This window comes from Paralichthys olivaceus, chromosome 14, assembly GCF_024713975.1.
Source record: "Paralichthys olivaceus isolate ysfri-2021 chromosome 14, ASM2471397v2, whole genome shotgun sequence".
Lineage (NCBI taxonomy): Eukaryota > Metazoa > Chordata > Actinopteri > Pleuronectiformes > Paralichthyidae > Paralichthys > Paralichthys olivaceus.
The window spans coordinates 8,181,643-8,194,342 of NC_091106.1; the positions used below are offsets into that span (position 1 = coordinate 8,181,643).

The 12,700-nt window shown below is 42.2% G+C and overlaps 1 protein-coding gene across 1 annotated transcript; it reads left to right on the plus strand.

The window, feature by feature from the left end:
* The first annotated feature begins 7,199 nt into the window (after window positions 1-7,199).
* LOC109630379 (transmembrane protein 121) lies at window positions 7,200-11,079 on the plus strand. Its single transcript, XM_069539033.1, has 2 exons — window positions 7,200-8,500; window positions 8,771-11,079. The coding sequence occupies exon 2, from the start codon at window positions 8,992-8,994 to the stop codon at window positions 9,940-9,942; it is 951 nt and encodes a 316-aa protein (XP_069395134.1). The 5' UTR covers window positions 7,200-8,500; window positions 8,771-8,991; the 3' UTR covers window positions 9,943-11,079.
* Window positions 11,080-12,700: the final 1,621 nt, after the last annotated feature.

Sequence of the window (12,700 nt, forward strand, 5' to 3'; positions counted from 1 at the left end):
GCCACTCTCTACCAGCATGATGCGGAGGTTTTTAGTTTAGACTTCTCAAAATTCTTGTTCCTCTGAACCTCATGTTTTTGTCTCTTACTGTAGTAAATTGGTAATCAGCTCAGCTCATGCATAAAAATATATATTTTCTCAACATGACTCAAAAACAACATTACAAGAAAACAGCTGATAAAGTAATAGTGGTTTGTGTAAAATCACTTTGGCTTCAAATTACTTAAACAAATAAGCAACGTCAATGAATGTTCTTTATCTTCTTTTTTAGTAGAATAGTTTAATTAATGCCATGTATTTCTGTGTACACAGACAGCCTCATGGGAGCTCGCTAATATTATTTATGGCTAAATGGCCACATCACAGTGGCTCTGTATTCAATTAATCAGCGAGGAAATAGCAGAGTGGCCTGGACAAACACAAAATGAATCAATGATTTCAGGTCTAATAAGGCTCGAGACAAATCACTGTCCTACAGTGAAGCCATTAAAGCGCACCTTAGCATTAGGCAACATCTTTATATTTATGATAGAAAGGGAATTTTCCTTTAACAGCTCCGTGTTAAATTCATTGGCAAAGATTTGTGAGCACCGAAATATCCCGAAAGGAAACCTGCAACTAATTAATTTTATCAAGAGATTTACAGTCATTAATATTGACTGAGAACCTCCACGTTTTTATTTTCTCTTTCTAACAGTCTGTTTTGTTTGAGTCACTCAATGTGCATGAGTGTGTGTGTGTGTGTGAGATATTCAAAAGGTATTCATAGAATGAATGGGATGAAGACCGGTTAACAAAAAGCCTTTTGGGAAAATATGCCTCTTAATTAGTTCATCAAAATTTAGCATCCCAGAGTGACACTAACTCCACTGCGACAATCATCACTCTATTTACTGCAAATAAAAGAAAGAGCCATTGACATAATTGCTCAGTTTAAAAGAAGCACCCACAGCATTCATAATCAAACTAATTTATGTGTAATAAACATTAGAGATGCATAAAAAAAATATGTCTTTGCAGAGGGCAAGTTGTATGTAGGAGGTAAGGGGGGATGCCAGCCCCCTAAAACCAAAAATGACCCACAAAATCATCCCGCTTGATAAACTATCAATCTTGCCTTCCCCTCTTATACCCTATGAGAGAAATTGCTCTTTGTACAGACCATTTCTGTGTGCAGGTGAGCATCCTATAGTTAATGCTCCTAAATAAATTGCAGGATCTGCAGTTTCACCTGCACCTGCCAGATTTGTGTGGGCAGGACAGGAGCAGAGACATAGTAAATACAGGCAAGAATGGCATAGAACAGGGAGGACAGTGCTCTGTGCTTTGCTTTCACTCCTTCTCTCTCTGTCACAATCAGATGGACCATCAGAAGCACAGGGAGAAATCTTTGTCGGTGGCTGTTAAAACATCCATTAAAATGTTACCATCCCTGGCAGGCAGGCAAGATACAGCATAAACTCTGGAGATAACACTTGAGCCGTGCACATTCATGCAACAAGTATAGAGTTCTCTACTTAAGGGGTGTCAGCCCCCACCACCCCCGACCAATAACCTCAAAAAGTGAATTATCCTCAGATATACTCACGTTATATTCTCACAATGTTTGGTGAAAATGCATCATCGATGAATGAGAACTGTTCAGAATCAAACAATTCTCCCAGAAAATTAACAAATTGCCAACTGTTCATAAATATACATTGATATCAACATATGTAGTATGTGTCAAAGGTTGTTCACCAATCAACAGTTACTTCATCAGGTGAAGAGATTTCTGTTTTTTAAAAGCTGCGCTCTGGTCAGTTTTCAAACTAGAATCTCTCTGCCCATCAAGATTTACAAACCCGCTCATCCCTCTACTGACCTTCATGCATTTCCAGCTGCTCAGCAATTAATCATGCTGCTACAAGTCAGTGGTGTCAACACTAAAACAAACAAAGATAAAAGAAAAGTAAATTCATCATTGAAACAATATAATATTTTATGGTGACACTTCTCTATCACCTCTTCACTTCCTGTCCTGCCACTCACAGACTTTATTTACTGTGGTAGTATAAAGGTGTAACGGTGATTTGTCATCAATTGGATACATTATAATAGCATAATATTCAATGCCATTGCCACAACTGTCGGCAGATTTCTTATTTTCGCTAAGTATTTGATACCTACCCTATACTCCTCCTATATGGATAAAACAAAGTCCCAGTGAGCGCAAAGGATGTTCAATTTTCACCTCAGTACATTTGTTTGTTGGTTGGTTTGTTCTTCAGCTGGACTGAACAGATTTCCTCATAATGTAGCCATCACATTTCAGCCAGACAAAGGGGAAGATCCAGGAACACCTTCTTTGACATTGCAAGATACTTTGTTTTTTTTCACCAATTTCCCAGGGAGTAATGGATGGATAAGGTAAATTAAGGGGACAGATATCTATGAGTGTTTGCAATTTGGTGCAGATCTGAAAGAGGATTTAAATGTGGTTTCACAGGGGTGTTTTTCCCCCAGCTGCTACCACTGATGTGTAGCTGAGATGTGGACACAGTAGGAAATCCACATTTTAGCTTCAATATTTTCGATGTAACATGACCGATAGGGTCCAGAATTGAAAAGGATTTTTGGACGTTGGTGGAGGTATGGACTTCTACTTGTTATTTCTCAAACTGTGAAGGGAATAGACTCTCTGAACCTTACATAAACCCTCTAATGTCTGATTCATTATTGCTGTCGAGTGAATCTCTCTCTCAGGGTTTTTTATGCTGGACCGTCCACAGCAGCTAAAATTAATTTACAACCGTATTTCAGTATAAAAGACATGATCACCTGCGATGATGTGTTTCATGTCAGGACCCCAGCTACTCCACCTGTTCTCACATGAAGGAGGCTTTTATTGTTTTCTGTGTAAGAAAACATTTAGAGACACAAAAACCGCCTCGCTATTTACGTTATATACATCACTTGAAATGTAGGTACGATGCTTTCAAGGGGATGCATTTAATGTATTTGGAAATAACTCAGAATGTATTTTTTTCCTCTGCGTGGAGCGACAAAGTGGATGAGTATGTCAAGGCATACAATATTTTATATACATAAATGGCTCTCACTTGATTTGGTAATAATGTGGCAATCACTCTCTTCCTCTGTGTTGCTCAGCCCACCCACATGGGACTCTGAACAAGATCAATCAAATGCAAATACCGTTAGATCCAGCTCTGCTTTGTAGTCTCTGTAAAAGCACTTGACGATCCGATCCTTTGTTTCATATTTGACCCGATGTCATGTCAAATATACCAACATGCTGTCAATTATACCAGCATGCACTTCTTCTTTACCTTCCCTTCTCACTGACAGTAAATAAGAGCGCTTCACTCTGGGCTGAAATGACCCGCACCTCCCCCAGCGTGGATGTCTGGTGGGTGTTGAGGGGGCGGAGGGTAGTTCGCTCTGCCCTCTCTGATCTAATAGCCCCATGGGGGAGCAGCTTAGCCCCGTCCACTTTAAGTTTCCCATTTGGCGGTTAGGACGGGGATGTTTAAGGATGGGAAGCCTTAAAGCCCCCATTTGTTTTCCTGTAGGTAATCGATGGCAGACTCAGGGTTACAGCTAATGTGATTTATGTTTCCAATTTTCACTGTTATGCTTCATGTACAAATTGTCTTTGGTGATGTAAATTCCCCCAATTTTTTTCACAACTTGCTGACACTGAATCCTTGCCGCCAAAGCTGAGCGATTAATCCATGTTCGTGTCCGGGGCCTGCAAATCATGAAATGTTTTGACACTGAAATTTGATTCTTTCCCTCAACAGTAATCTCTCTTTATCGCCTGGTGATGATAAATACAAAGGTGGAAACAGGTCGACATCTCTTGTCAAATTGTGGTGACGAGTCTCGTGGTAATTCTGTTTGGCAGGTTTTCTCTATTTTGGATTTCATGAGGCAGAGTACAGTGAAATTAATCTTGCTCAGCTCTTGACTACTAAGTGAATTGTCTGTGGTCTAAACACAAAGGAAATCAAATCAGCCTATTCATTCAGCGATGCATACCTTTGTAATTGTGCCACAACTTGTAGCGCATTAATATCGAGTCTCAACCTCGCTCTGATGCGCTTTGTAAGAAAGCTGCACGAACACAATGCAATCAGACTGACACAGTCTGAAAAATCCTCAAAGACATTTGATCTAAAAAATAAAAAACTGATTGTTTGTTGACAGTAAAGAAGAAAATCGGGGGGAAAGGCCAGTCAGTGAAGGGCTATAAACAGTGGGCACAAAGCGGAAAGGAAGAATAGAGTACTGATTGAAACTGAATTTGCAATCAGCCACAAGGAGAGGTTGTGGTTGAAAGCCCAATTCTCTTACCCAAACATATTTTGTGCTTTGTAACTTCAAGGTGTGACTCGCAGTGGTGAATTCCTCCTATGATATCTTTATTTCTTTATTCTTTATTCTTTTTGGCCAAGATGAGAAAACACTATTCTCAAGCTGCTGCACTCCGTTGTCAAGGGAACATTTGTGAAAAAAGCACACTCAAATATTTACATAGAGGCAAATACCACATTTTAAAGACCAAGAGATCGACTTGAGTGTTTTATTTTTTCGAGACAGAACCACTCTTGCTACAACTCTAAAAGCCGGGATAAGAAAGCGAGACAGCGTGGCGACCGCACGGCTTCCTTACTCCGACTCCTCTGGTTGTTTTTCTGTAGATGTTATAGAAAATGTGGCTGGTGTTTTATTGTCTGCTGTCTGTTATCCTCCCTGGAGCTGAACAGTGATGATGCAGTGTCCCTGTCCTGGAGCCAAGGACAGTCCTTTGTAGGAGGCTAAGCAGAGCCTGATGGACGAAGCAGAGAGAGCAGAGGAGGACACACACGACTCCTGGATGTACTTTTGGAAGATAATATCCCATAAATCATAACGTGCACCCTTGTGTTGGTATAACTGTATAATTACATTCATCAGGACGGAGAACTCTGACACCAACCAACTGTGAAAATAAAAACTGTTTATAACTGTGCTTCATCTAAAGGAGACAATACCCTAAAGGACGAATAGTGTGATTTCCTGTTTTCTCATGAATTATAAACACAGAGTGAAGGAAGACAAAGAGTGAAATGCTGAGCATGTATGAATGAAGATATTCAGCAGTTGTGACTCAAAGTCCAAATCCAGGTTAACTGCTCCTTTTAATAAAGAGGTTACAATAATGCGTGCCACGGTATTTCACAAAAAGGCATGTAAATGGAGATATAAATTATAGAGCAGTGGCCAAGGTGTGGGAGGAATAAAAAGTGGATGATAAAGGGACTGCGTTTGTCTCATACTGATTTTTTTATGTGAGGAAGGAAACTATTCAGATCACAGTGACGTAGCAACGGGGAACTGACAAGACTTCCATTTATTTACATTTACAATTCAGGTGTTTAGCCAGCACATTACCCAGATTGACTGTGAGCAGTTCGCTGTTTCACGTCGAGCTTAAGGACATGTGGCTATTAGTGGGCGGACTGGCCTGTCATGATGATCAGACCTGTACGACGCAGCATGAAGGCCACAATAAAGAAAACCCTGGATTTCAATAAAATGTAATTTTACGAGAATTAAGTCAGAATTCTATGAGAATAACGTCATTATTTTGTGTCATTTTATATTCCAGAAGGATTAGACTGCAGTGCTCACAGGTTCTCCTTCCTGCTTATTTCTTAAATAATTTATTTTCTGTATTCTCATAAAATTACAACTTTTATTTTCGCTAGCTTTTTTTTACTTTTTTCCAATAGTTTTATGACTTTATATATGTAATATAACAACTGTATTCTCATAAAGTTACGGAAAAAACGTTTATGAAATATTACAATTTTAACTCACTAATAATATTTCTAGTTTCTTCTAAATTACTTCTTTATTCTTGTAATATTACAACTCTATTCCTTAATTCACATTTTTCTTCAACATGGTCATCATACTTCGTCATAGACCTGTGACTGCTCATTACACAACACCAATTTTTCTATCCGCTGAGCCAGCGACTAACAATCTGTTATACGTGTTGTGATAACATTTCAGCACTTATTGGAATTAAATTGAAGCCTTTCATGTGTTTCAGACACTGCATCAAAAAGCAAAAAAATGTCGAGCAAGTAACATCAACTTTACAATTTGAAGAATATAATCCATCACTGCACTTGTTAAGGCTCAGTTATCGTCGATAAATCCAGAGGAAATCTTCATAAGGAAGCGGCTCAGTGAAAAGCAAATATCTTTTTTTTTTCTTATTTTCCACTTTTCAATTCTCAGAAATAAAACGTCCATATGCTGCCCATGGTGAAGGCGAGACAGAAGCCATAAACAGCCATGATGGCAGCTGTCAGCGGATCCACAGCTGGTAAATCTGTAACCAGATCTATTCATGGCTGTAAGAAATCTGCCGCGATTGATTGCAATTATGTTTAGTTGTCATCACACAGTTGGATGAAAAGTGCAGCAACACAGCACAGAAAACCAATACTTTTGACTCCTCAATAACTGGGATTCATGAAGTGAGCGGTAAATGGCTTCGCACTGAAGTAATAAAAAGCGGTTTGGTTCCTCTGAGGAAGGATTATCTCTAATTGGCCCAGCTGGATAAACAGAGGTGGTGGTGTTGTGCACGCTGCAACGCACAGCGAACACTCCAACCTTTTCCTTCCGTTATAAAAAGAGATGTTTTGCATAAGAATGATGGTCCGGCCTGGGCATTATTACATCTCAGAGGATAAAAATATTCCCCTGACATTTATTCCCACCCTGCACATCACCTGCTTCTCTCTTCTCCTTCTCTCATCATGTCACTCCTCATCTAATTTTTTTTTATTCCCTCTTTCTCATTCGCTCTCCTCATATCTGTAAACCTCCCCATCTCCCACCCTATATCCCCTCATCGCTTCTGGTTCTCGGGGGCCCCGTCTCAGTCTCACCGAGATTCACTGCTCTGTCAGTAGATCAATAGAAAGACTCTCTGTCAGGAGGAGCCACTGCACGCCTCACCCCTCCCTCCCTCCCTGCCTCCCCTCTACATCTCCCCAGACTGCAGACACACAGCCTGCTGGGAAGCTGGCTTCCTGCATCCCACACTGGAGAGCATCTCCTCTCCTCCACCCCCTCCCACCTCACTCCCATCCCCTCTCTGGATCACTTTTCATCCCTGCACCTCAAGAAAATGCACGGAACCTTAATGGGCTTCTCAAAGATGAAGGAAAAGCAGGGCTGTTATTTTTTTTCTAGGAGCCCAAATTTTTTTTAAACAGCCCAAGAAAAGAGGATATCAGCACAAGACACTAATGTGAATAGAAGAGAGGGATGTGAGCGAAGAAAAAAAAGAGGTTGAGAGGGAGAAGTTGTGCATTCAGCTAAGCTGCAAAAGGCTGGCTCGTCTTCCCTCCCCTCCCTGCCTTTCTCCACCCCCTGGAAAAGTGTTCTCTCTCTCTCTCTCTCCCTCTCTCTACCTCTTTTCCCTCTCTGCAGCTGTGGTCTGCTGAGCGTCACCTCCACACAGCAAGTGCCTTTACTTGAGCAGAGGAGGGAGAAGGAAGAGGAGGGTAGCTGCGAGCCAGACACATACAGAGAAAAAGAGAGAGAGAGAGAGAGAGAGAGAGAGAGAAACCCAGGAGTGTGTCTGAACGAACCAGAGGAGCATCTCTCTGACTTCGAGAGAGAGAGCTGAGAAGTGCAGAAGAGAAGGACGGGCGGAGAGGCAGGCAGTGTTGGAGTATCACAGTGCCGGTGGTGCTGGGAGAGCACGTTGGGGGGAGACGACAGGGGAATCGGAGCTGCTGATACTGGTGTCCCTGGCAAAGAAGCTGCTCAGGCAAGAGACAGCAAACAGCGCAGTGTCCAGGATCGAGCCAGGGGGCAGCATTTTACAGCCACAACGAAGCGTGGAGACCAGCTCACACACACATGTACAGGAACACACATGCAAACAGCTGAGAGAGGAAGGACAGTCACACACACACTGTAAGATTCAGCACTTTGAAATTTACAGTTGCACGATATTTCATTTTCTTGTCCGGGGATGGTGAATGCTGGAGAGGAAAACTTCTGGAGAGCAGATTCGCTTTTCAGCAGGACTAGTTTTTCTGCTAACTTTACCATTTTTTCCTGTTCAGTTTTTTGGAGAAACCCTCTATCTGAGCACAACACAAACTAACCTCTATTCTTAGTTGCAGAAATTGAGAGCAGTGTTTGTGACCATTAAGATGCCTCCTCCTTATTCACTCTGAGCAGAAAGTGGATTACGGCAGCAATTTTTTGGGGGATTTCTCTTTCGTGTGAAAAGAAAGAAAAGAAAACAGAAATACATCCATGACTGGTGGATTTACGGCAATCGGAGAAGGAGAGGATCCTGCGCGTTTTCTCCTCTCTCCCCCTGTGGATTACAGATGGGCTTCGTGATCTCCCCGCACAGTCTCATGGATGATCGCTCGCTGCCAGTCATTAGGATAAAGTACAAAGAGGGACACAAGTGAGTATTCAGCTGGATTCTTATCTCTGAGGCTTAAGCCTGTATGAATACAAGGGTGCTGAGTGTTATGAGAGCACATTGCAGCAACTTTTTCCTCTTTTGATAACAGAAATTGGAACTCGTTGAATAAACTGTTCAGTGAATGGTTATCAGGTTGTGAAAGGCAGACACATCCTGGGATTTATTCATTTTTTGCACAAGTGAACCTGTATGTTTACCGTTTGCCAATGAACATCATTTACTAAATGAGGGATACTGTCTACTCGGCAGGTGGCTTGGGCACAAGTGCAGATTGATTGAAGTTATCTGTGAGAATCCTATTAATGCATCCTGGATTCTGGCCAAGGCAGAGGCAATGGAGGGGAACACAACTGTCTAGCAGCACTATCTGATCTGCCTCCTCACTGGACAAACCGAGGAGCCGTTGCACTACTGTCCTCAACAACACTCCTACTTCTCCTTCTCGTCCTCCTCCCATCAGCCAGGCAAGGATGGTACCCCCACCTCCCACCAACAAGCCCCACGTGTGCCTCTCCACCATTCTGATCATGAGCAGCATGGCGCTGATTGATGCCTACCTGGTGGAGCAGAACCACGGACCACGCAAGATTGGCATATGCATCATGGTGATGGTGGGAGACATCTGCTTCCTAATCGTGCTGCGTTACGTAGCGGTGTGGGTGGGTGCTGAGGTGCGCACGGCTAAGCGAGGCTATGCCATGATCTTGTGGTTCCTTTACATCTTCGTGCTGGAGATCAAGGTCTACTTTGTGTATCAAAACTACAAGGCGGACAGGAAGAGCTTGGACGCTCTTGCGAGGAAGGCGCTAACACTGCTGCTGTCCATCTGCATCCCGGTGCTGTTCGTGGTACTGGTTGCTATCGACCACATGGAGTATGTGCGCGCCTTCAAGAAGCGCGAGGAGATCCGCAACCGTCTCTTCTGGGTAGTGGTGGACTTGCTGGACATACTGGACATCCAGGCCAACCTGTGGGAGCCTCAGAAAAAGGGGCTCCCTCTGTGGGCAGAGGGTCTGATGTTCTTCTACTGCTACATCCTCCTGCTCGTGCTGCCCTGCGTGTCCTTGAGCGAGATCAGCATGCAGGGCATCAACATCGTGCCCCACAAGATGCTCCTGTATCCCATCCTCAGCTTGGTGACCATCAACATCATCACGCTCTTCATCCGCGGTGGGAACATGATTCTGTACCGGGATGCCAGGGTGTCGGGGATCCTGATAGGGAAGAACGTCCTGGCCATCATCCTAAAGACCTGCAGCTTTGTCCAGTACAGGAGACAGTTGCAGAGCGCTCCCCCCGCCTTCGGGGTCGAGCTGCAGAAAAACTCGGTGGCCCACGCTCGCCCTGTCCCCACCCCCCCTCAAGTGGTCATGCAGGACCAGACGCCCCTCCCCGAGGTGACGACATGTGAACACACATGACAGAGTGGTGAGCAGAATCTTGGAGATGTCGATGTGAATATGTATGACCCTCAGGACGCTGGCAGGGCACAATGTTCCACAGCTTTAGGGCATGTGAACTCTCATGTGGACACACAGGAGATCATCACATCTACTGCTTAATGGCACACAGGACACTGCAGACACTTAGAGCAGACGACAGAGCAGTGCTATATCCAAAGCAGTCATGGTGCAAAATACAGTATCCCTCGTGAGTTTGTAAAAGCATTCAGTGAATTCAGTTAACTGTGTATTTTTTCTAATTGTACAAATGAAAAAAGGCAACTACTGCAAGATTAGAGGATATATTTTCGAATTGTGTGTTGTTCTAATCTTGAATTTAAGGGTCTGTGTGCTGTTGTGTTTTTTCTGTTGCTCGAATGTTCTTAGTAGTCCGGGGATTTAACGTGACAAAGTCAGAAGGTGCAACCAATGGGAGCATCAACGTAATGAGAATGAAAACAGCTGTTTAAGCTTTCTCTTGAAAGACGTGTGTTTTATATGTGATTCTTTGATAAAGTATTGTGTACAAGATAAAGGCTTTATTGGTCTTTCACTGGCTGTAAAGGTTTTTTTCATGGAATCATTTAAAAGTTATTGGACCAATTGATATTGATACCAATTGATATTAATAATACTTTATTTACTTTTTAATTAAAAATCAGCAAATGTACTTTCATTAACTTGGGTAGCAAAAGGAAATAGACAATGATTTTTTCCCCCACTTGGTTCACTCTTCAATTAGAGACTTCTTAATTGCTGAAGTGGTGCCTTTTCAATGTCATTAATTGTGAGTGAGATCCTCACATACAGGGCTTCTTATTCTGAGCCAGAGGCACATGTGCATATATATTCAGTTGTAGGGGTTTGATCACTGATGGGTGACTGGGTGGTGATGCTGCTGTAGCACACTGTGTAGGACAGAATACTCAACCAAGGGGCAGCGCTGCAGATGGAGAATTATTCCCAAATAAGGAAACCTGTTTAATATCCTCCTCAGGCGCTCACTGCCTTCCTGTGCTTTAGCTTAGCCACGGCAGCAGATCAGGCGGGATAATATGATACAGCACAAAAATAAAATAATAACACTGACACAGGGGCCACGGTAAAAAAAAATAAGGTTCCTTTTCTTGTTCTCTCACTCAGACTACTTGCATAATTTAAAGCAGACTGGCCGTCCACGTTTTTGAGGAGTGCAGACGCTTGTTCAATATTTTCATCTGTGCAAAGCACAGCTACAGGAGGGTGGCAAGATTTCTGTGGCACACACCAGACTACCACAGGGAGACTGCTGTAGCCAGCCTTATTCATCTGTGTTGTTGGCTTGTAAAGTTACTTCAGCAATTCTGACTCTTTGATACACACTAATGGATTGTTTTGTTTTTACAGGAATGAAAGGGAAATATTCATCCTTTAGAGTTTTACTTGAGGACAAATGATGATGTTTGATGATATAATTAAAATTCTCATAAAAAAACAGCCTCATTCTAGTGTGATCGAACCCACAATACAAGAAGTTTGTACACAGTGCTACTGCAGTTTTTGAGGACGGTATTAAATCAGTATACCATGACTTTAGCCTTGATAATCTTTACTCAGTGTAACCTGACATGTGTTTGCACCAGAGAGGATACTATGGTTACAAATAACACAACACTATGACTTTCCTAAGACTTCCAGGCATCTCACAAGGACATTCTCACTGGAAGAACAATCCTACCGTTTTTACAATAGACAGTTCATATGGTGTATTTGCTGGAGTTTGGTGAATGTAGAAAATGTCATGAGAAAATATCTTTGAGAGTTGCTATCCAACCAGCAGCACTGTATTTATTTCGAGGTACGTGACTGTTGAGGCCGAATTACAGAGTACAGTCATATAGGGTCCAAAAAGGGCATATATACATCCCAGCATGCAATGCATGGAAGGAGAAATAGAAGAAAGAGAAAGGAACTCATCTATGAAGAACAGCTGGACACAAAGAATGTTAATGCTTAGACTCAAACCTGAGTCCTTCTTGCTGTGATGTGACAAACTGTAACAGTGAATTTACATGTGAGTGAGGATGATGGCTAAGTCCAACCAGATGATGCACGACAGTCAGACACCAAAAACTGATGGCTGAAGAAATGTTAATGAACTTGTTTTGGCTCAAGTTCACGATTGTGACCTGCACTGTACAAATTACTCTACTACTACTATTATCTAATGTTTACTAAACTCAATGTTCTATTATCTAAATTTAGCATCAACCAGTTATTATGACATGACTAGAGATTGTTTAGATTTGTTATGTCCAGGTTGTGTTTTCATCTGCGTTTGATTGTGATCAGGATAACACAAAAAGTACTGAATGGACTACCACAAAACCAGGTGGGAGGATGCATGATGGTTCAGGGAAGAACCCATTTAATTTTGATGCAGAGCTCATCAGGCAGGTGATCCAGGATTTTTTTCTCTTTCTTTGACATTGCAAGATCAGGCGTTATTCATAATTTTCATTGATATTCTCAGAACAATTCATGGATTATGCTGAAAAAGAAAACTCAGGCATATTTAGGGGACTAATATTTATGAGTATGTGAGTTATTGGGCTTTAGTGTTGTTGTGGCTCTACTGGCCACCATTATAGTTTCTATCTTGTAAAGATGATAAGAACAAAATGATGACATACTCCTGTGGGGGCTACAAGTAGGCCTTTGGGAATTCTCCCAACCCCACCGAACAGCACCATCCCAC